This window comes from Myotis myotis, unplaced genomic scaffold (genome assembly GCF_014108235.1).
Source record: "Myotis myotis isolate mMyoMyo1 unplaced genomic scaffold, mMyoMyo1.p scaffold_m19_p_23, whole genome shotgun sequence".
Classification (NCBI taxonomy): Eukaryota; Metazoa; Chordata; class Mammalia; order Chiroptera; family Vespertilionidae; genus Myotis; species Myotis myotis.
This window is the reverse complement of record NW_023416328.1, coordinates 7,335,846-7,356,839: the sequence shown is the minus strand read 5'-3', so window position 1 is coordinate 7,356,839 and position 20,994 is coordinate 7,335,846. Positions and strand designations below refer to the sequence as shown.

General features: G+C 49.7%; 1 protein-coding gene across 8 annotated transcripts in view; it reads right to left on the bottom strand.

The window, feature by feature from the left end:
- Positions 1-19,420, bottom strand: part of FAM189A1 (family with sequence similarity 189 member A1) — a 51,180-nt gene extending 31,760 nt beyond the window's left edge. For all 8 annotated transcript variants that reach the window (XM_036355634.1, XM_036355637.1, XM_036355635.1 and 5 more), the window contains exons 1-2: positions 18,996-19,420; positions 3,276-3,332 (exon numbers count right to left, since the gene is read on the bottom strand). In XM_036355634.1, the coding sequence (XP_036211527.1) occupies positions 3,276-3,332; positions 18,996-19,199 (261 nt within the window). In that variant the 5' untranslated portion in view covers positions 19,200-19,420. The remainder of the gene's footprint in view (positions 1-3,275; positions 3,333-18,995) is intronic.
- Positions 19,421-20,994: the final 1,574 nt, after the last annotated feature.

The window sequence follows — 20,994 nt, the reverse complement described above, 5'->3', positions numbered from 1 at the left end:
GAAAAGGAGGGGAGGAGAGAGGAAGAGAGAATAACGTGATTTTGTTGTCCCACTTATTTCTGCATTCATTGGTTGACTCCCTGGCATACAGGGACAATGTTGCAGCAACCAACTGATCTACCCGCCACGGCGAAACTGCATCTGCAAGTCCCCTGGCTCTAGGTATGCAGGCTTTCTGCTTCCCCGGCTGTCTGCGCTGACTGCCTTTTTCACTCGGCCCCTCTCTGTCATCTGTCCGATGGGGATCGTCAGCTCATTCATCACCTGACAGATTTACTAACTCACTCATCATTTTGCCATTTACGAGCCTGTCCTTCCCACTCATCCTCCACACCCCAGCTGCCGCTCATTCTGACATGCCAGCTGCCTGCCCACGTCTGCCAGCCAGCCCGGCTCTCTCCTTGGTGGGCCGCTGTCATTATCTCATTTGTCGGGACGTTTTAGTCCTTTTTCCTTATTAACTTGCCTTTGGGTATTTCCTAGACTTCTTCCTTTCCATCCTTGTTCCCCCGGGCCGATCATTTGGTTCATTTGTTTATTATCACACGATATTATCCATCCCTTGTCATTTGACAGCTTTTCAGATTCCATTAACCAAGATGCATAAGCATTTAAATTCTCTCTCTTGTTCCCATTAGATGAAACCCATCCAGGTTCTGCCCTGTGGTCAGCCGACGTAGAATTTGCAGGAGAATGACATTTAAATGAGCATGTATTGCCCGGCCGGCCTGGCTCAGTGGTTGAGCTTCAATCCATGAACCAAAAGGTCATGGTTCAATTCCTGGTCAAGGCATACGCCTGGGTTGTGGGCTCGGTCCCCAGTAGGGGGCGTGCAGGAGGCAGCCGATCAATGATTCTCTTTCATTATTGATCTTTCTCTCTCTCTCTCCCTCTCCCTTCCTCTCTGAAATCAATAAAAAATATATATTTTTAAAAGACCTGTGTTTATTAACAATATCACATATATACAAAAGGCAGACCGTTTCTTTCTATCTCCTGAAGTCAGTATGCAAATAATCAGTGTAACTGATTTTTAAAATTTCTCTTCGTAAAAAAAAATAAGAGCCCTGACTGGTTTGGCTCAGTGGATGGAGCGTCAGCCTGCGGACTCAAGGGTCCCTGATTCGATTCCAGTCAAGGGCATGTACCTTGGTTGCAGGCACATCCCCAGTAGGAGATGTGCAGGAGGCAGCTGATCAATGTTTCTCTCTCATCGATGTTTCTAACTCTCTATCCCTCTCCCTTCCTCTCTGTAAAAAATCAATAAAATATAATAAAAAAATAAGAAAAAATAAATAAATTTCTCTTCGTCATTAGGTCATATTGCCTACGTAGCGCTATTCTTAAATCAATTTCAATCCATTTTTCTATCTTTTGGGGAATTAAAGCAAACATAGCAAAACAATCAAATTTGAGACCTTTGAGTCTTCTTTTCATTCCCAATCAGCATTTTTGTATTTTGATAAAAATGCAACAATTTGATTTAATACCCATAAAATCAGGGTGAAATATGGATGTTCCAATATTACCGTTACTTACTGTACCACATAAGACTATTCGGAGATGAAAGATAAGGTCCTTGAGTAACACTCTTCATTAAAAGAGGTTGGACATTTGGAAGACAATCTGGTAACTAATAGCTTCTAAGTTACAATTTTTTAAAAGCCGGGTAAGCACAGACAGGCCCTCAGAATAGCATATTAAATTCACTTTCAAATTAGTATAGTTCAGCATTTCAGACTTATGATTTGTATGCTTGGTAATACTTTTAAAATTAACTGTGCCGCGGACGGACACAGCACACACTTCTCAGCCATAATAATTTTTCTAAGGCTATATCTTTATAACAGTAATTGCCTTCTTAGTGAAAGAAGATGCATTTAGAATCGAGGGACACTCCATTTATTACTTTTCTTATATGAGAGCTACCTCTGCGTCTGAGTTATTTTTTTTTCTTAATGACTTTTTTCTATTAGGAGAACGTGAAGACTCCAGGGCAAAGGAAGCCCATTAGGAAGGGAGGCATTTTAGAGGCAGGGTTTTCCAAGGTGGACACAAGACAGCTCTTGTCAAGAATGGACGGTGCAGCCCGGCCACTGTGGCTCGGTGACGGAGCATCGACCTAGGAACCAGGAGGTCACGGTTCAGTTTCCGGTCAGGGCACGTGCCCGGGTTGTGGATAGGATCCCCAGTAGGGGGTGTGCAGGGGGCAGGTTCATAGGTCAACGCTCAACCACGGAGCCACGTTGGCTGGTGGTCCACGTTCCTCTCTATCTCCATTCCTACCCGGTCCGTGTCATTATCGCCAAGTCTAATCACTTAAAGAAGAGATATTACAAAAAAAAGAAAAAAGCCATGCTGTCTTTTCCATTATCCATCAGAACCGGGAAAACCTCCCGCCCTCACACAAACACGGACACACAAATATATTCATGCACATGCGGAGAAGAACATGCCTACAGGCCAGTAGACACAGACCTGCTTGGGGTGCTTTTGAGATGGAGGAACCAACATCCTCTTTCCATGTCTCCCCAGGACCATCCCAAAGCAACGTGAGAAGCCATTCACTTACATACATAGACGTAAATATATATATATAAATATATGTATTGGTTTTGAGAGAGAGAGAGAGAGAGAAAGGGAGAGAGAAACGTCGATGTGAGAGTGAAACATCAATAGGCTGCCTCTTGCACGCCTCCTACTGGGGATCAAGCCCGCAACCCGGGCATGTGCCCTGACCAGGAATGGAACCGGTGACCTTTCGGAGCACGGGATGACATCCAAACAAATGAGCCACATGGGCCAGGATGAGTCCTTTCTTCACTCTTCTACTCCGATAAACATCCCCTTCGCAGAGGTGCACAGTCTACAAAACATACACAGAGCTGACATTCCTTGCACTCCGCTAAACACGCCCTATCTGTGCGATCACACGTGAGCATACGTATATGCACGCACGTGTTTCCACGTCTATACAACATGCATCTACATGTATTAGATCATCTTGGTTCACGGGGGTCCTTGTAGGAGGGCACCGGAAGGGAGCAAACAGAGAGAGGAAGGCACGCGAGCATCTCAGGCAAACTCCTGAGCGGCTACTCTCGAAGTGGGACAGGCCACATGCGCTTGGTTATCACTTACGACACTCTCAGCAAGGTCTGCTTTCCCCTTTGGGCAAAAAAACCAGAATTCTGTGCCAATCGCATTGAAAGCGCTCCCACCACAGAGGCCACAGCCCTGTTCCAAGGCCACCACGGAGAGCAGGTGCGACTTACCACGAGGGACAGAGGCCTTTTCCAGGAGACGACGCCAATGAGTCCTGACAGCAGCACCTGGAAAGACAAACGGTGCAGGAAGGTGAGATGCTTTGGGAACCTTTAATGTACAGTCGAAACAGTAGGGACAGTTGCAACCTGAAGAATCACTTCTAGAATCCAGCGTGCGCGCGCACACACACACACACACACATACACACACACGCGCGTGCGCACACACACACACACACACACACACACGCACACGCAGGTTATTCTCCAGCCCAGAGCCCCAGGTCCCCCTCCCAAGCTTCTGTCCAAAAATGCACCTGCACTCCCCTCCCCAACCCAGTCTCCACTTGTCATCTTTATCTTCCACAGGGCACCCCTCCTCCTGGTCACTCAAATCCTGGGGACGGTCCCCTCTCCCCCCCCCCACATCCCAACAGGCACAGTGAAGAGAGGAGGTGTGGCTCCCCCTTCAACAGGGCCCTGTTCCAGGAGACCTCATTGTAAGTAGGTCCTAGTGTTCTCCCACAAGGTCTCCTATGAAGATGAGTGCCCCAGGCAGTCAGGGCCCAAGCAGGGGGGGCACTTCGGATTTAAGACGTAAATGCAGCCAGGCCGGCTGGCGTGGCTCAGTGACTGAGCATCGAGCTTTGAACCAGGAGGTCACGGTTCGATTCCCGGTGAAGGCACATGCCCGGGTGGCGGGCTTGATCACCAGTAGGGGGGGTGCAGGAGGCACTGGGTCCATGATTCTCTCTCATCATTGATGTTTCTCTCTCCCTCTTCCTTCCTCTCTGAAATCAATAAAAAACTATTTTTTTAAAAAGACATAAATGCAAGTTTCAAAGATGAAATCCAACCAGCGCCCAAGTGCATGCAGGAGCCTGGCGCCCTCTCCTCCGCGGGAGCCGGCGGGAAAGGAGCACGGGGTGGGCAGGCGTCTCCCCTTCTGGGGAAGAGAGTTACGTAAACCATCTGCAAATCGTTCTGATTCTCTCCTTTCAGAAGTGTCCGCTTTGCGCAATAAAAACAATGTATTTGTTGGTACAGTACATTAATTCCATTAAAATCACATTAAGTGTAATGAAAAGCTCTCAGAGTCTAATTACGCCGGCGAACGCACAGACCCGCATCAACTTTTAAACCCACTGCAATTACAACAGGAGGCGGGCCTGTCTGGCAGACAAATCGTCCCTCCATTTCCAAAGGACGGTGACTGAAGGCCCACTGTCCTAACGCCACAAACCACACGCTGCGCATGCAGACCCAATCTGCCCCTGAGAGGGCCTCGGCCTGTTCTCGGGCCAGACCCTCGCTGTGCTCCTCAGTCCTGACTCCTCTGAGTTCATCTCCCCAGAGCACACTCCATTCTTGCAATTTCTGCCCTGAAGGGTCCCCTAAATCCCCCAACATTCACAGTGGCACCTCGGAGGGCCCTCTGCAGTCCAGGCCTGGCCACTGCGGGGCCCACAGGCTGCCAGCTTCCCTCCCTGGGCCCTTGCAGCCCCAGGTGGCCCTCGCTCCTGCCCTCTGCCCTCAGCCAGCCCTGGTCCTCCTAGGCTGCCAGGCAGAGACGTGTATGCCAAGCGAGTCTGTGTCCCGGCAGGTAGTGAGGCCCCGGGAGGAGGCAGAGAGTCAGGAGGACAAAGGAGGAAGGGGTAGGGGATTTCCTGCACTGCTGACCATCCCACAGGCGTGTGAGGACCAGCCGGCCGCCCACTGTCTAGGGCAGGGGTGGGGAACCTTTTTTCTGCCAAGGGCCATCTGGGTATTTATAACATCACTCTCGGGCCATACAAAAGGACCCACTTAAAATTAGCCTGCTCTATTTGCTCAAACATTTCATCAACTCACCCCTAACGCCTTGGCAGGGCCAGACTCTGCGGGCCTTACACGGCCTATAGGCCGACATTCCCCACCCCTGGTCTGGATGAAGTGACACACAGGACAGCGAGGCCCTACCTAGACCCCTGCCCCTCACTCATGGCCTATGTCCACCTACAGGTTCAGACGCTCCTACGACCCCCCAACAGAGGCTGGGGGACCTGGACAGCCGTGCCGCACTGGTGGCATGAAGGGATCCTTCCCTCTGACCATGTGGCCCTGGACAGATGCAGTGGCCTCCCCAGCAGCTCAGGTGGTTGGGTGTCAACCCATGTACTGAAAGGTCGCCGGTTCAAATCCCGGTCAGGACACATATCCAGGCTGCGGGCTCAATCCCCAGTAGGGGGCATGTAGGAGACAGCCGATCCATGATTCACTCTCATCATTGATGTTTCTCTCTCTCTCTCCCTCTCCCTTCCTGTCTCTCTAAAAATAAATAAAAACATGTATTATTTTAAAAAATCCATACTGAAGAAAGGTTGTTTTAAGTCTTCAGGCCTATGTGCAATAATGAGTTTAAAAGAAAAAGGACCTTTCATGTGAGTGACATATGAGTAGTGTATATTATCTTGCAACTATAATTCACATACATTTTCCATATAAATCACCTCAAATCAAGATCTGATTTTCTCTAATAGCTCTAGTCTGAAAAGAAATTATGAACAGGAATGAAGAGACACGCACGTCCACGGCTTCTTTAATTGCATTTTCTGCAGAACCCTGCAGTTCTATTTTTAATATTTGATTACACCATCCACAGCGCTATATTCCACAAAAGCAATTACGTTTTGCTCAGCGGAAAAGTCAGAATGGAAGAATATGCAGCACACTACCAACGGTAGGAAGAAGGAGCAATTTAGAACATTTTAGGATAATGATTGAGATCACGGATTCGCAAGTTACAGCAAACACATTTTAAAGACATCTTATCACGGAGCTGACTGCAAGTTGAAGTTATGCACCACACAGACGGGGGAAAAAACCATCCCGGGAGCCCAGGATTTTATCAAAACACTGACGGAGGCACTCTGAAAACCTAAGCTCTTACCAACACTTCTCCTCACCCGCTCTCTCCAAGTCCAAAGCGGCACCTACCTCACTGTGCTTTCCTTGTCGTCAAGGGCTTTTGCCCAAACGTCTCGCCAGCGCTAACGTAGCTGATGTATTCCCCTGCTATTTCATGCTCGTTCACGACATTTTCTTGTCTTTTGTGTTTCTAATACTCCTGTGTTTTGCTATTTTGGTCAACTTTTCTATTGGTTTGCTGTTCCTTTTTCTAGGCGTTTGGAAATGATACATCTCTTTTCTATACCATTGTTTAAACACCTGACTGAAATTATCTATCCAACACGTGCTTAGCGATAACACACATCCTACAGGTTTTGTAGGCACAGGTGCTTTCTACCCCACCTTACCTCCCTGATGTTTGAACAACCACATTGGTATCACCCATTCAAACCTAACTTCACATTTAATCGCTCATTGCTGCTTTGTTTATACCAGTTCTTCTCATCTCGATTTACTTGTTATTAATAATATTTTGCATTTGGCTTATACACGTCAATACTTTCTTTTTTTCAGAAATGAAATGCAGAGACTTTTAGTTATTTTTCTGAAGATATCTATTGTTTGCTCATTTACATGAATGAGCTTAGAAATTTCACCTACAGAAAGCCTAGAGGAATTTGCTTAACAACCGTTCTCCTTCTATAAATACAGGTTGCTGCATTATCTTCTAGCATTTCGTTCTGAGGACATTCCTAAGACCTCTTCACCTCGAACGTGCAAAACTGACACAGAGATGAACAAATCCATCACAACATGAGCAGAATACTCCCTGGCTCTTACGGCGATGAAATACTGTGATACGCACCTAACCCCCTTACTACACAAATTAACTTTCAAACGGAATATCAAGTGAGAAAACAGACATGTTTAAGAGTCCATGGAGTAAAATAACGATCAAAGCACTAACTGGGATGGGATGTTCCTAGAATCGCTGGGAGTCTGAAATTGATTTGAGAGCAGCCCTGTGGTTAGCCTTCTGCACTCCTAATCAATTCTCTCACGGGAAGCTTTTGGACAGCTACACTCTCACGCACTCAAAAAATATGTTTCCATTTCTGAAAGCATCACTTTTCCATTTTTCTTACGCTGTCACACCAAAAGGAAAAAGTAAGTTTTCTGAATTGTTTAAATGTGCACGACTAGGACACAGGATGTAAAGTGGCCGGTGTTCTCAGTCCACGCCCATATGGCCAAACGCATCACTAGATCATAAAGAGCACCCAGAACTGGCAGGCTGGATAACGCGGGGGGTCCTGGGCTGCCACTCACCAGCTCCTATCGAAGTTAGAATAATGAAAATGTCAAGAAAGCGTCACATTTAGAAACCACAAAATACAAAGATGGAGCTGTCAGTCACTCTGAACGCTTGCCAAATGAAAAGTTTAAATATAGTCATGGGTGAGCAGAACTACTGCCAACCACGTAAGCTCACCAGGCAAGACTTGGTCTTTCTTGTCTAACACGATATATCCCCAAACACAGGACTGGGCACACAGCAGGCACTCAGATCATTATGTGTGAATGGTAGGTGACTGTGTGGGTGGGTGGGTGGATGGAAGGGTAGGTGGGTGGATGGATGGATTGATGAATAAATGAGCAGACAGATGAATGGATGGGTGACTGGGTGGGTGGGTGGATGGATGGATGAAGAAATAAGTACAAGGATAAATAGATGAATAAGTACAAGGATAAATAGATGGATGGGTGAGTGGGTGGGTGGGTGGATGGGTGGATGGATAGATGGATGGGTGAGTAGATGGATGGGTGGATAGTGGATGGATGGATGGGTGAGTGGGTGGGTGGATGAATGGATGGGTGAGTAGATGGATGGGTGAGTGGGTGGATGGATAGGACGATGAATGGAAGGAAGAGGGAGAGAAGGAGGAAGGTTGGGAAGAATAACCCTGCACAACCAGCTCTGATCTGACCTATCTTTAATGGTCCTGAAGACCACCACCTCCCCCAAAATAGCCAAGGATCCACTCTGAGTCTTGGGTGGACTGACAAAAGGAAAGCAGGGAAAACAAAATGGAACTGTGCTAGAGGTCGGCCTGCCTCCCTTCCTCCCTCCCACTCTCTCTGAAAAGCAATGAAAAAAATATCCTTGGGTGAGGATTAACAATAAAGCCACAGTGAGAATCTTCACACACAGGTTTTATTGCCGTCGCTGATTTTAGTATGGACCCTGTGAAATAGGATGAGTCACCAGGCATAAAGGCTGCACCCTCATCATTCCCTCCATTGGGTATGAGAGTAGTTGCCCCCTATAGGCTCATCCACACTGAGAGCCTATTAGAAGGCCCTTTACTAGCTTGGTGGACCGCCCCTGCCCCCCCCCCCCCCCCACACACACACACAAAGAAAAGAGCTATTTTCATTTGCATCTAAGTTCAACACTTTCCCGGTTACTTGCCTTTGGTATCTCTTCAGTGACGTGCCTAGTGACTGACTAGAGCCTGCTGCAGCCGTGTCCATGGGATGCTAATGTCTCCCTATTGATTTATGACTGCTTTTAGTGTAATAGGGATGGATGGGGAGGGAGACAGGGCTATGTCCTGACTCGCCAGTTCCGGGGGTGGGTGTTTGACACACAGGATGCTAATGGAGTTGTGGTCCATTTTATCAGTCTTTCCCCTTATTATACCTTCCACTGCAGGTAGGTGCCTCGGTCCTTCAGCCTGGGATCTATCTATCTGGGGGACATTCTCCTTGCCTCATTTCCTTGACTGAAAATGAAAGATACAGAGGATGACTTTGCAGCTGCCCCCTCTCCCCATTTATCCACAGGGGATACATTCCAAGACTCCCATGGATGTCTGAAACCTTCCTACAAACCCTATGTATACTGTAATTTTTCCTATTCATACATACCTATCCATATAAATTAAGTTTAATTTATATATTAGGAACAGTGAGAGATAAACAAAAATGACTAATAAAATATAATTATAGCAATACACTATAATAAAAGTTGTATAAATGTGCCATTGATTTTTTTAGAGAGAGTAGAAGGGAGGGAGGGGGGAGAGAGAGAGAAACTTGATGTGAGAGAGAAACATCAACTGGCTGCCTCCTACACACCCCACACTGGGGATCGAGCCCACAACCTGGGCATGTGCCCTGACCAGGAATGGAACAGTGACCTCCTGGTTCATAGGTTGACACTCAACCACTGAGCCATGCCGGCTGGCTGTAACAACTCTTTAAAAAAATTTTTTAGCCGAAACCGGTTTGGCTCAGTGGATAGAGCGTCGGCTTGCGGACTGAAAGGTCCCAGGTTCGATTCCGGTCAAGGGCATGTACCTGGGTTGCGGGCACATCCCCAGTGGGAGATGTGCAGGAGGCAGCTGATCGATGTTTCTCTCTCATCGATGTTTCTGGCTCTCTATCTCTCTCCCTTCCTCTCTGTAAAAAATCAATAAAATATAAAAAAAAAAATTTTTTTAAAGATTGTTTACTGATTTTGAGAGAGGAAGGGAGAGAGAGAGAGAAACATCCATCGGCTGCCTCCTGCACGCCCTCTACGGGGATCGAGCGGGAAACCTGGGCATGTGCCCTGACCAAGAATCAAACCAGCGACCTTTAGGTGCACGAGACAAAGCCCAACCAACTGAGCCACACTGACCAGGGCCATCCCAGTTCTTAAATGACCATGATCAACTAGGGTCGCGTCATTACCATATTTTGAGAAACTGAGCGATTACAGATTATTAGGCATCTTCTAAGCAAATGACTGTAAATGCTACCTGGGAGACTACCGAGTCTGGGGCTGACCACCCCCAAAGAAAAAAAACATCCAAGTTGGCATCCCTTGTTTTCCAATTAATATGGTGAATAATCATAGAAGCCACTCTCGTGTCACTTCTAAATTGACAAGGAAAAAAAAAAGCTTGCCAGCTTTCCCGCTATCATCCTTCGTCCGGTCGCTTTCTAGTTTTCATTTAATGGAAAACTTGTCAAGTCACAACTTTTTTATGTGCCTCGCTGCAGAGCACTTTCTCACAAGCGAGATTTCCTCAAGACAATAACGATCCTGACAACAGGAGTCTGAGAACAAGATGGGGTCAGTTATAAAAAAGGAGAAATGGTAAGAAATCTATTTTTACCTATTTTCATGGATGTTGGGCATGCCTGACACTGTCCTATTTTGTAAATTTATTGCCTTGTTCCCTGTGATCTTCAAGATAAATAAGTTGTCACAGAACCTGGCTGACTAGCTTGCCTCTTCATTTTACAACTGCCGCGTATATTTAACCCTACTGTCACTTTCGTTTGTCAAACAAATACAATAGTTAAGACTGGATTCTAGCCTGGCCAGTGTGGCCCAGTGGTTGAGCATCGACCCATGAACCAGGAAGTCACATTCAATTCCCCGTCAGGGCACATGCCTGGGTTTTGGGCTCGATCCCCAGTGGGGGGCGTGGAGGAGGCAGCCGATCCATGATTCTCTCTCATCATTGACGTTTGTTTCTCTCTCTCTCTCTCCCTTCCTCTCTCTGAAATCAAGAAAAACATATTTTTAGAAAAATAAGGACTATCTGTTTGTTTTTTCCCACAAAAAAGGAATAAAAGCAACCAAGCCTGGCTGACTTGGAAGCGGGTGTCCCTGGGGCTGGGGTGTGCTCACACAGGCCTACTGCTTGCATTATCAGCCACCTGATGCTCTGACTTTAACTCTGTTATACACTAGATGGATTTTTAAATATCCATTTTAAAACACGATGGGGAGTCCTGGAGATGAAAAGAAAAGCCAGCGGAAAGCCAACAACGTAGATTGAGAGAGAAGCCAGTGGAGGAAGCCGCACATCAGTGTCAATCGCGCCACACCCAGGTCGTGGGGAAGGATCATCTGAGCAGAAGGCTGGCGAGCACCCAGGAAGGAAGTGCCAGGCACCTCGTCTCCTCTTTGAATGAGGGTAAGACATTGGCATGTTAGAGGAATGCTAAGCAGATGAGGGCCTTTATTTCCGCAAGATGTTAACACAGTGGGCGGGGGCAGCCACCCCCTGTGCAGCCTGGGAGAGATGGGTAGGGGTCCTGGGCACAGAGGCCTGGCCTGTTCCAAGGACGGGGACTTGTTTAAAAACAGGGGGGATTATAACCTGGGGCCTGCGCCCTCAAAAGCCAGACACCAAATCGAGATGAGATCATCGCACCAGGCTGGAACGCTAACTTAAAAAGCGAGCAGATGAATTCATCACTGTTACACGTGTTCTGCATTTTGGCACCGAAATTCATCAAATTTCATGGATGGTGTGGCTCAGTGGTTGAGGGTCGACCCATGAACCAGGAGGTCACGGTTCGATTCCAGGGCTATCACCTGGCAGTCACAGATAAACAATTCCTATGGTATTTGGGGAATAACCTGATGCTTTTCTTGAGAGCTAGAATGTAATCAATTTTTAAAATGGTTCATGAATACTTGAAATAAATGGGTATTTGTCTGCCGGTAGAACACTGGTATATAGCTGTTCAACTGTCCTCTGATATTATAAATCATGTCTTTATTCATTGTGTCTTATCTGTGAAGGGCAGAAATGAGCACCTTTTAGACCGCAACTGTGCTTTGGTCAATTTCTCACTCTATTTTATTTTACGGACTTGGAGGTTGTATTTTTGGTAAAGGATCGGGACAATTTTATCTCCGATGCAGACTTTACCTTTTGCTCGTCTAAAATAACCTTACTCCTTCTTTTTGGATGGAATGCTGCTCTGCCCACCGTGTGCCCATCTTGTGTATCTTTGCCCATCACTTTTAACTTCTATGGGTCCCTCTGCTTTACCCACGTCGCTGTTAAAAGCTTACGGCTAAATTTTACTGCCTGACTACATCTACTAGAGAGTTTAAGCCATTAGTTATAGGCACATCTACTATACGCCATACATTCCTCTTCGGAAATCCAAGGAGCCTCAGAATGCAGCCATCTTACACTCCCAGGACCAGGCAATCTCACTTCTCACCCTGATCTAAAATGAGCACAAACAGGTAGGGAATGAGACCGGAGTCTGGGCCCCAAGAAGGAACATGATGCCAGAAGCCCCGCCCAAGCAAAGCCTGCTTGCTACTCAGTCTTTGCCTGAGTGGAGACACGGAGTGGAGCCAGAATGAGGTGGAAATGCCACCTGGAGGCACAGGGCAGGTGAGTGGCTCTTCCTTCCCTGGGGCAAAAGCCACACGAGGACCACCAAGGGCCATCAAGGGGCAACCAGAACCCTCACACAGCGCGGACGGGAGGGGCCATCGAGACGACACTTTGGAAAACTACCAGTAACCAGGACGGGTGACCGCATGTGTACCCTACGCCCAGAGACTCCACTCCCATACACACCATCCAAAAGGGGGCGCCTGTTCCCCGAAGTCCACATACAAGCATGCATCGGGCAGCACCGACCCTAACCGCCCAAAGTGGACACCACCCAGATGCCCGTCCACAGCAGACTGATAAATCAATCTGATAGATCCATCCAATGGCAACAGACACGAGTGAACTGCAGCTGCACTCAACGGTATGGATGGCATTTCACAAACACGCTGCTCAGTGTAAGAAATCCAACACTAAATAATGCATACTCCATGTTCCCGTTTATGTGAATTGCAAAATCAAGCAAAATTAATATAGGTTGCTAACACTCAGAAGAAGGGTTGACTCTGGGGTGCTAGTAACAGGAAGGGGGCACCAGGGGCTCTTGGGGTGCAGGGGAGGTTCTGCTTCTTGATCTGGGTGCTGCCTCTGCAGAGATGTTCATTTTGCAAAAAAACACACTGAGCTGACAGAGCACCCGACAATTTGTGCAATTCTCTGTGTGTATGTTAGACTTCAACAAAAAGTTCAAAAAAAGAAAAAAAAGGGCTGGGAGAGAATCGGTTGCTAGGAGACCCAGAAGCCAGGATTCTGGCTTTGGTTATTAGCCCTTAGAGCTCAGAGAATGGATACACACTGATGTCTATGAAATGTCTCAGGGATTTTTTTTTAATATACCAAAAAACACCAAGCCTGGCAAATAATGGCCTCCGATTACCCGACACCTGCCCATCGCCAACGTGAGGGCCACAGGATGCGGTTGTGAAAGACACCTGGCAGGGACACCTGCTCATCTCAGATGGGGCAGGTACGGTGGTTCAGAGAGACCCATGCAGATTCCTGAGAACCATGACCACACCCAGAGCTGGGAGACCCAAGGCTGAACCCCTTGGGGAGGGGTGGGTGCACTTCATGCAGGTAGGCATTCCTTCTTCTTCTTCTTTTTTTTTTTTTTTTTGTCTCTCTCTCATCAATGAAAAACATATCCTTGGGTGAGGATTAAAAAACAAACAAACACATGAATGGCAGAAGGCAGTTGAATGAGATTTTTAAAGTGCTGAAAGAAAAAAGTGTCAACAAAAACCTGTACTAGTATATCCTATACAACTATCCTTCAAAAAACAAAGGAGAAATTAAGAACCACACTGCAACCTGGTCCATGTGGCTCAGTGGTTGAGCACTGACCTATGAACCAGGAGGTCACAGTTCAATTCCCGGTCAGGGCACATGCCTGGGTTTCGGGCTCGATCCCCAGTAGGGGGCGTGCAGGAGGCAGCCGATCCATGATTCTCTCTCATCATTGATGTGTCTATCCTTCTCTCCCTGTCCCTTCCTCTCTGAAATCAAGAAAAATATATATATATTTCTTTTAAGTTCAATTTTATGTTATGTGAATTTCACATCAAAAAAGTAAGAACTGAAAATAACAAAAACTCTGGCTTCTGAAAACTGACAGAAACAGCAGAGGCAGCATCTTCCTTAGTTACCTGTCTGACCCCATAAGCATCCATGAGAGGGGAGCCCTGGTTTAGGAAAATAGGCTAATTGGGTGTTTATAGAAACACCACAAAGCAACACGATATAAATTACACTTCCTGGAGCCAAGAACAGTCAAGGATAATTAGTGGAAGGTTTTTTTTGGAAACTTTACAATAATCTTAAATATGCTGAAATAAACTTTTCTACATTATTAGAAGGTGTGGGGGAGGGAAGGAACCCCATTAAAGAGCTGCAAAATTCTACCCCTTGATAAAAGCTATGGGAAAACTGCAAAAACAGTCAGATTCAACTTGTTAGGAACTCTGAAAAGTATCAAAGGCGTACAGCAACACAGGAGGGCTTGTTCAACAAAAACGACGGGATCGCAGTGAGAACACTGGGCTTTGTGGTTCTCTCACTCCAGTTCCATCCCGCGCGCCCCAGTGGTGGCCTTGTGGGGAGCAGCCCACAGTCATAATATCAGAGGAAACAGAAAGGAGCGCTTTCACAAGAAAACGCCATTGTTCCTTTTGACGAGTCTGGCGGCTCCCTGGAACACCAGATCAAAAGGCTTATTTTTAGTTCCTTTACTGGGAACTCTCCCACAGCTAACGCTCCTACCCAGGGATGTTTTGGTCAAAACATTTCCAGGTGAACACTTTATTCTCTACTTCCTGGGGGTAATGCTAACAGTTTGGGCAAACAATACACTGACCAGAAAGCAACCGGGGCACGTGCCTTGACTAGGCATCGAACCAGTGACCTCCTGGTTCATGGGTCAGTGCTCAACCACTGAACCACACCGGCCGGGCTGTCTGGCTGATTATTAAAGGTGTGCCCCAACATGCACATAGAGCCCTTTGGCCAATACAGGGAGACTTTTTTGGAACCAGGTATTTAAGAAAACTTCTAGCTAATCATTAGCAAGCCACAGGCTAATGAAACAAATACCTCCGTGGCCACACACAATAAGAAATACAGGCTTCACAGAATTCCTTCAGAGAAATTACAAAACCAATGGGAGGGGAGAGTCTGATTTACAGAGTTATGACATGACAATGTGAAACATGTGCACTCTTCAAGGAAAATACAGGAGGCATGTATGGTCCAACACAGAAGAAAAGGCAATAAAAAAATAAGCTGTCTGTGAGAGAGTACAGACATTGGACTTACTAGACAAATACTTTAAATAAGCTTTTTTAAATGTTAAAGAACTAAAGGAAACCATAACTAAAGAACTAAAGGAAAGTGGTACATCTCACCACATGGGTAATATAATAAAAGTAGAGAAATTAACAGAAATTCTGGAACTGATGTGTACACTAATGTTCATAGTAGCATTATTCAGACTAGTCAAAGAATGGAGACAACTCAAATGTCCATCAACTGATAAATGGTTAAACAAAGTGTGGTATATTCATATAATGGAATATCATTTGCCATTAAAAGGAAGTATTGTTTCATGCTACAACATGAACTTTGAAAACACTGTGCTAAGTAACAAAGCCAGACACAGAAGGTGCACATTTATATGAAATGTTTAGAACAGGGAAAGCCATAGGAATAGGAAGCAGGGAAATCAGATGAACGATCTGGCAATTTTAATGACATTAAGGTGGCCATTCCAGGAATCCTACTTCCAGGTATGGGCTCTGCTGATCCTGGTCCATCACAGCACACCCGTCAGCACCATAAAACCATGATCTGTCTTGGAACCAACACTATGGAGCATCTAATAGGTCTGTGCTTACTGCTTTAAAAGAGAGGGTAATGGAAACATTTTCAACTTAGGTGACGACAAAACCAAGCCTAGGTAATCACAGGCAAGAACAGCAATATTCTCCCTCTGCCTAACTATCACCCCTGCTGCTCTGTACTGAATTGTGTCTCCCCCGCCCCAATATAATTCATATGTTGAAGCCCTTAGCCCTCAAGGTGATGGTATTACAGCAGCGGTTCTCAACCTGTGGGTCGCGACCCCTTTGGCAGTCGAATGACCCTTTCACAGGGGTCGCCTAAGACCATCCTGCATATCAGATATTTACATGGCGATTCATAACAGTAGCAACATTACAGTTATGAAGTAGCCACGAAAATAATTTTATGGTTGGGTCACAACATAAGGAACTGTATTTAAAGGGCCAGAAGGTTGAGAACCACTGTATTAGTGGTTGGGGTTAGATGAGATCATAAGGGTGGGGCCCCGTGATGGATTAGTGCCCTTATCAGAAAAAGGAGAGAACAGATCTCTTTCTCTCCCGCTCTCTTCCCCCCCACCATTATGTGGCCAGGAAGAGAGCTCTCACCAACAACTGGTGGCTGGCACCCTTAACTTGGACTTCCTGCCCCCAGGACAGTGAGAGATAAACATGTGTTGCTTAAGCCCCCCAGTTTGTGGTACTTTGTATGGTCGCCCAAGCTGACTATTACACCTGCCCTCCCTCTGTAAAGTCTGTACCATCCATGAGTGAACTCTCCCCTCTTTAAGCCACTGCCAATCTCCGTGGTGCTGAAATTTCACACATGAATAGTGAGCCCAGTGTTTCCTAAATGCTATAGGAAATAATCACCCAAGGATTCTCTTTTCTCCAAAATCTGAAGTCAGGTTCTTTAAGAAGCCAGCCTCTTTTCATCTGCAGGGAGATTTTCTTTTCAAATCCCTCTTTAAACATTTCCTTCTGGGGGATGTCTTAGCCTTAAGTACTGAACCTTAAAGAAAAGCTGTTTTCCATCCACTGCCTGGTTTCAGATCTGTTCTCCCTGACCTTTGAAAAGGGCAAAAGAAAGACTCGGGGGCCACCTGCTCTGAACTACCCAGCAGCACAGGGGCCGACTGACATACCCGGTTAGAACACCCGGCCCCTGGGCCCTGCAGGCAGATTTTTCTGCCAAGCAAACACTTAGGCTGAACATCAAAACATCCAGCCACTCACACTGAAGCGCTCTGTTTAGAAAGGGACAGAGCCTGGCCCTTGTGGCTCAGTGATAGAGCGTCAGTCCACCTAGGAGCCAGGAGGTCAGGGTTCGATTCCCGGTCAGAGCACATGCTGGGGTTGTGGGCTCCATCCCCAGTAGATGTACAGGAGGCAGCCGATCCATGATTCTCTCTCATCAATTGATGTTTCTCTCTCTCTCTCTCCCTCTTCCTTCCTCTCTAAAATCAATAATATATATATTAAAGGGCAGCTCTGGTTATGCCCTTTGGGAGGCCCCAAGTCATGGCTAAGGCGCAATGGGGAAAGAGGGTGCTGGGAGAGGGGTGATGAAGGGACACTAAAGTTACCAGTCTGCCACCTGTAGGCGGGTGCCGGCAGCGTAAACCTCAGCGCCCACTAGACAGCCGACAGGAAAACAATGCACATTAAACAACGCCACAAAACCCCGAGCAACAGATGTGCGGAGACTATCTACAGTGGCCCGTCTGAACCACGGCTCCCGGATCCCTGCCTCCGGGCTCCTCCCCCCTCTGACTCCAACACTCACAGCTGTGGCGCTCCTTGTTCCTCCTAATCAGCCTCCACGCCTCAGCCCTGGGTCTGAAATACGCTTTTTGAACCAATGCCCCCATCAGGATGAGCGGCCACACTCATCCCGGTTCCGGCTGCTGGGCTCTCGTTTGAAAAGCCCGGCTGGGGAATCAGGCAACAGAGGCCAAAGACACGCACGCCGGCCCACGAGGCTGGGCAGGCATGTTGACATTGCCAAACTCAACAACACACACCACACATCCATCCATCCATCCATCCATCCATCCATCCCCAAGGCCTGCTCTTGGATTTCCCCGAGGCGGAATCAAAAACACACTGCGTAGCCCTAGCCGGTGTGGCTCAGTGGACAGAGCGTCAGCCTGCGGACCGAAGGGTCCTGGGTTCGAGTCTCACCAGGGGCACATGCCCGGGTTGCAGGCTTGATCCCCAGTGGGTGGCATGCAGGAGGCGGCCAATCCCTGATTCTCTCCCACTGATGTCTCTCTCTCTCTCCCCTCCCCCCCATCCTCTCTGAAATCAATAAAAATATATTTTTTTAAAAACAACATAGCCCTGGCCCATTTGGCTCAGTGGATAAAGCGTCGGCCTGTGGACTGAAGGGTCCTGGGTTCGATTCCGGTCAAGGGCATGTACCTCGGTTGTGGGCACCTCCCCAGTGGGAGATGTGCAGGAGGCAGCTGATCGATGTTTCTCTCTCATCGATGTTTCTAACTCTCTATTCCTCTCCCTTCCTCTCTGCAAAAAATCAATGAAATATATTTTTTAAAAAACAACAACAACAACATACTAAGCAGACCCTTATGCCCAAACCCCAAGGCGCCCACAGATGCCAAGAGTTCTCGGAAGTGCCTGCCTCAACCACTGAGCCCCGCCGGCTGGGCGGCCACTTTTTTTTTTCTAAATTTAGGGATCGGGGCGCGGGGTGGAGGGAGGCAGCAACTTCCACCCAAAGGCTCTAAAATGGCCCGAACAGCCCGCTCTCGGCGACCAGCCCTGCAGAGGGGGGTCCCGGCGGCCTTCTCCGACGGCGGTGAGTGAGCCACGGGCGTCGTTCCCGGGGCACCAGCCGCCTGAAAACCCGCCTCAGAAAACGGGGTCCCGCACGCCGGCTGCGGACGCGGGAGACGCCGGAGCCCCGCCGCCAAGTCCCCGCGCCCCGAGCCTCCCGGGGCGGGACGCAGCCCCCGACCCGGTTCAACCCACCCTCACCGCACCCCACCCCGACCCGGTCCCCGGCAAGCGGACGGGGGGCCGGGGGGCGAGGAGGAGGCGGGTCCCCGGTCCCGGGCGCACAGGGGACCCCGAGGGTCCCGCCTCCGACCGCCGCGCGCCCGCCTCCCACCCTCTCCCCGCGCAGGGCGGGCAGCCCGACGGGTTCCTCTCCGGAAAGTAACTGCGGCTCCGCGACAGGGAAGGGAAAGGGCGCCCGGACAGCGGCGAAGTGGGGTGCGGTGCGGTGGGGGGTCCCCGGAGTTGGGAAGTCAGTCCCCCGCCCGCCCGCGGACACTCACCGAGAAGCCGGCCCAGAACGGGCACGAGTGGCGGACGCGGGCCGAGGTGGTGAGCGCCAGCGCGGCGAAGCTCACGGCCACGATGAGGCAGCCGAGCGCCATCTGCGTGGCCCCGAGCGCCAGCACCACGCGCGAGCGGCCGGGGCACGGGCGCAGGCGGGACAGGCTGCGGGGCAGCGCGCGGGCACCGCCGGCCGGAGGCATCGCGCCGCCGCCGCCGCCCGCACGTCTCGCGCGCGCTCCCCGGCCCGGCCCGGCGCCGCCTCGCCTCACCTCACAGCGGGTCTGAGGCGGCAAGTTGCGCCGGGCGCGCGGGCGGCCTCGCTGCGGGCCGCGGGGGATGCGGCGGCCGCGGGCGGGGAGCCCGGCGCCCGCCACCCCAGCCGGTGCCCGCGTCCATGCCGCCGCCGCCGCTCCGCAGGGCCGCCCGGCGCGCTGCGCTGCGCCTCTCCCGCCGGCTCCCGCGCGCTCCTCGTGCGCGTGCGCGAGCGCTCCCCGTGCGCGTGCGCGAGCGCCCCCCGGCCCGAACGCGTGCGCGTGCGTGTGCGCGTGCGCGGGTCGGTCCGTCCTGGGAGCCGCGCGCTGGGCCGGGAGCGCGCAGGCGCAGGTGCGACCGTGGCGGCTACGGGTCGCGAGGATGGAAGTGGGCACCGCAGGCGGCGGGTCAAGGGCGAGGGCAGCCGGCTCCCGGGCTGGGGCGCTGGAGCGGCCTGGGAGCCGGGCCCGCGGGCAGAGCCTGGGTGCGCGCCTTGGAGGGTGAGGGTCGGGGGGACGGAGAGACCACCGGGCCGGTGGGGAGCGCAGGTGCGATGAATATTTTGCGAACGCTCTGCCCCAGGTGCGGCGGGCAGCACGCAGCCTCCCAACGCGCCATTGCGAGGCCCCAGGTGCCGCTTCGCCGCAGTGGCAGAAGGTCCCTGGCCCGCCCCTGAGGACCCGGCCCTGAAGGAACTGCATGGAAAACATGCCCAGTGCGCCACGGAGGTCTGCGACCCACCTTTCATCTGCAGGGCTTTGGATCCAAGAGGAAAGTTTAGGTGCAACACAAACCGCACAAAACGAATTTAAGGACCTATTAAGCCCGCCGGTGTGGCTCAGTGGTTGAGCGTCGACCTGTGAACCAGGAGGTCAAGGTTGGATTCCAGGTCAGGGCACATGGCCAGTTTGCAGGCTCGATCCCCGGTAGGGGGCGTGCAGGAGGCAGCCGATCCATGATTGTCTCTCATCATTGATGTTCCTCTCTCCCTCTCCCTCTCTGAAATCAATATATATATTAAAGACCTTATTAAATCATCTCCACTCCCTTTTGCCAGGTTAAGGATGTACATATACCTGCTTATCGCCGCCTTGCTCGGAATACCAAGAAAGCTGGCAAGTTTTGATGGTCATATTTCGCCCTGTGGCCGGGTGGGGTGACGATTTAAAGACCACCCTGCGTGGGGAAAAGGCTGTGCTGACATGTTAAGAGACCCAGGAGTGTTAAGAAGTCTGAAGGGAGGAGGTATAAAAAGGCACCGTTCACAGTATGTACTCAGGGGAAATGGTGGGTTACGCCCCCACAGCCTGTGGGGGATCAGAGAGAGACCCCCAGTTGGATAAGCAACCCTGCAGGGCCTCCCGGATGCTTGCAATTTCACCGTTAGAGATATCGATTCCTTTGGGGCTTGCTGAGCCTCTATTAAAATGCAAATTCCCCTTGAAGGGGCAATAGCTCCAGCCTTTATCAGCCAAATCCTTAGCGGGGATGGGATCCATTTTCCCATTTAATGGGATGGCCCAGGGACGCACAGGGGGTGGGGAATTCCGCAGATTAAGTGGCTGACCTCAAAACGCTGGCCTGCGGCCAGTGCTGCTTTCTCCTCAGTTCTTATCTCTCACGAGGAGCCCCTTCAGGCATCCTTTAGAGCGCCGGGCGGCGTACAAATTCACATTTCCTGGAGACGTTCTCTAGAAATTCACAGGGCTTGGAACAAGGCCAGAGCAAGATCCCCCGACTGCC